This window comes from Ursus maritimus, unplaced genomic scaffold (genome assembly GCF_017311325.1).
Source record: "Ursus maritimus isolate PB19 unplaced genomic scaffold, ASM1731132v1 scaffold_14, whole genome shotgun sequence".
In the NCBI taxonomy this organism is placed as follows: Eukaryota; Metazoa; Chordata; class Mammalia; order Carnivora; family Ursidae; genus Ursus; species Ursus maritimus.
In genome coordinates this window covers 56,441,106-56,443,221 of record NW_024423786.1, presented here as the reverse complement: position 1 = coordinate 56,443,221, position 2,116 = coordinate 56,441,106, and the positions used below count along the sequence as shown (strand labels likewise).

The window sequence follows — 2,116 nt, the reverse complement described above, 5'->3', positions numbered from 1 at the left end:
CCCGCCACAGGGAGACCTGAGAAGCCCCCGCCCCACCAAACCACCAGGCTGTCTCGGGTGAGGGATGAAGGGGCGGCTGCGTCACTGAGGGGAGATGTGGGGTGGGCCCGTCCCTGAAAATACTGTGAGGGCTGGGGAGGGGGCGCGTTCCTGTGCCCCCAGCTCTGGAAGACGACAAACGCCCTCCTCTCCTGAGTCACATCTGGGCGGGCCGGGCGGGGGGACCTTTCACAGTACAGGTGAGCATCTGGGGCTGGGGTGGCAGGGACCGGGCAAGCCCAGCGACACGCGTCCTCCACTCTCCGCCCCAGGCGCCTGCTTTGCTTTAACACCTTTTAAAGGGGAAAAATGGGGGTGGGGCAGAAAAAAGGAGAAAAGAACCCAACAGCAAAAACCTCATATAAAAAGAGCCCCCCCTCCCCCCCCACTGAGCTTAGTGCCTCGGAGTCCAGCCAGGGGAGGGCAGCCTGCTGGTCACCGGCTGGCAACAGCTTAAAAAACATCTTTAGATCTGACGGGGGGGGGTGACCTATGTACAGAGGGAGGGAGGGCTCACGCGTGGTCTCCCACCAGGACCACGGGGGCCGCGGACAGGCTGGCTCGCTGCCGCCTCTGGGCCAGCTTGCTCTGAGAGGGCGGGGACAGCTGCAGGCAGCGTGAGGTAGCTCGGATGACCACGGGCGGGCCCTGCTCCGCCTCCTCGGCTGCATCCTCCTCGCGCTGAGCCAGCTGCCGATTCATGGCGATGGCCTCCGCCGCAAACGATGTGAGCTCTTTGGCACAGCTGTTCCTGGGGAGGGGGCGGTCGCAGAGGAGGTGGAGGGGGCTGCCAGGCTGCCTCGATCCCCTCGGGACCCCCGGGGGCCGTGCAGTACCCGGGGGAAGGGGTTGCAGGCCCCAGGCCCCCTGAGCCTCCCTGGAGGACGAGGACACCCCCCCACCCTCGGGAGCCCCAATCCATCTCTGTTACTTGTACAAGAAAACCCAAACACTAAATGGCTTCTCAGCCCAACAATTTAAAGAGGATTTCTTGTCCTTTTAAAACACTTAACGTTAACCACTCCCAACTCATGGTCCCTGCTCAGAGCCCCACGCCCCGCTGCGGGTCTCACCTCTGCAGGACCATGGGTGTAGGCAGAGTGTTCTCCGGAGCGCACTGTAAGGAGACAGGAGGGGCGGGGCTGAAGAGCAGAGCCCAGCTGCCCTCCCAGCGCCCAGCTGGCTGTGACCAGGGGTCAGGGGGTGCACCTGCTGGAACCAAGTCAGGCCAGGGGGAGCAGCATGTGGCAGAGGCCCCGCAGTGGTCCACTACATCTGCTCCCTGCCCCCTCCTCTGCCTACTCATGGGTCTCCTGATGTTTCAGAGAGCATGAGTACTCCTCCACCAGCTGCCCCTGTGATCAGGACCCCAGTCTTTGCTCCCTGGGGAGTTCCGGTGCCAACTTCTATTTCTGGTTAAGACCCTTGCCCTTGTGACCTCCTTGCCATGGGCTGACAGCCTGGCTCGGGTGACCGCTGGCCAGAGAAATGGCAGGCTCTTTCCAGATGGGTGGGGACAGAGAGCTGGGCTGGGGTTGGCAGGCCCCGTCGGAGGTCTGCGACCTGCCCAACACCTGGACGACCTCGGCTTGCTGTTCTGTGCAGGTGTGCCAGGCAGGAAGAGGCCCCAGCGCCTCCGGGGCACAAGGCCAAGCAACTCACTGAGCAGCAGTGCCTGAAGTCCCAGACCCTAGCTGGCAGCAGTTCCCTCTGCGCCCATGCCCCCACGGAGGGCCGGGACTGAGCCCCAGACCCACGCTGCAGGTGGGGAACTGCTGCTGGGCTCCCCAAGGGCTCTCATACACCCGCTCCAAGTCACCCCCTAGCCCCTCGGAGGCTGTGTGGAGGCAGGAGGCCCTAGCGGGGCTCACGCTCACCCCCTGCACCCACGGGTGCTGCAGAACTTGGGCGGCGCTCAGCCTCTGCTTGGCGTCGCGGACGAGGAGCTTTGAGATGAGATCTTTGGCAGCAAAGGAGATGTGGGCCCAGTCCTTCTCGGGAAATTCGTACTTGCCCTCCTGGATGCTCTCAAACAGCATGTTCTGTGGGGCGGGGGGGGGGGGGGGGGGGGGGGGGG

The 2,116-nt window shown here is 64.2% G+C and overlaps 1 protein-coding gene across 1 annotated transcript in view; it reads right to left on the bottom strand.

Moving 5' to 3' along the window:
- Positions 1-329: 329 nt before the first annotated feature.
- Positions 330-2,116, bottom strand: part of MKNK2 (MAPK interacting serine/threonine kinase 2) — a 10,380-nt gene continuing 8,593 nt past the window's right edge. The window contains exons 11-13 of the mRNA XM_040629721.1: positions 1,917-2,081; positions 1,113-1,156; positions 330-790 (exon numbers count right to left, since the gene is read on the bottom strand). Of these exons, the coding sequence (XP_040485655.1) occupies positions 553-790; positions 1,113-1,156; positions 1,917-2,081 (447 nt within the window). The 3' untranslated portion in view covers positions 330-552. The remainder of the gene's footprint in view (positions 791-1,112; positions 1,157-1,916; positions 2,082-2,116) is intronic.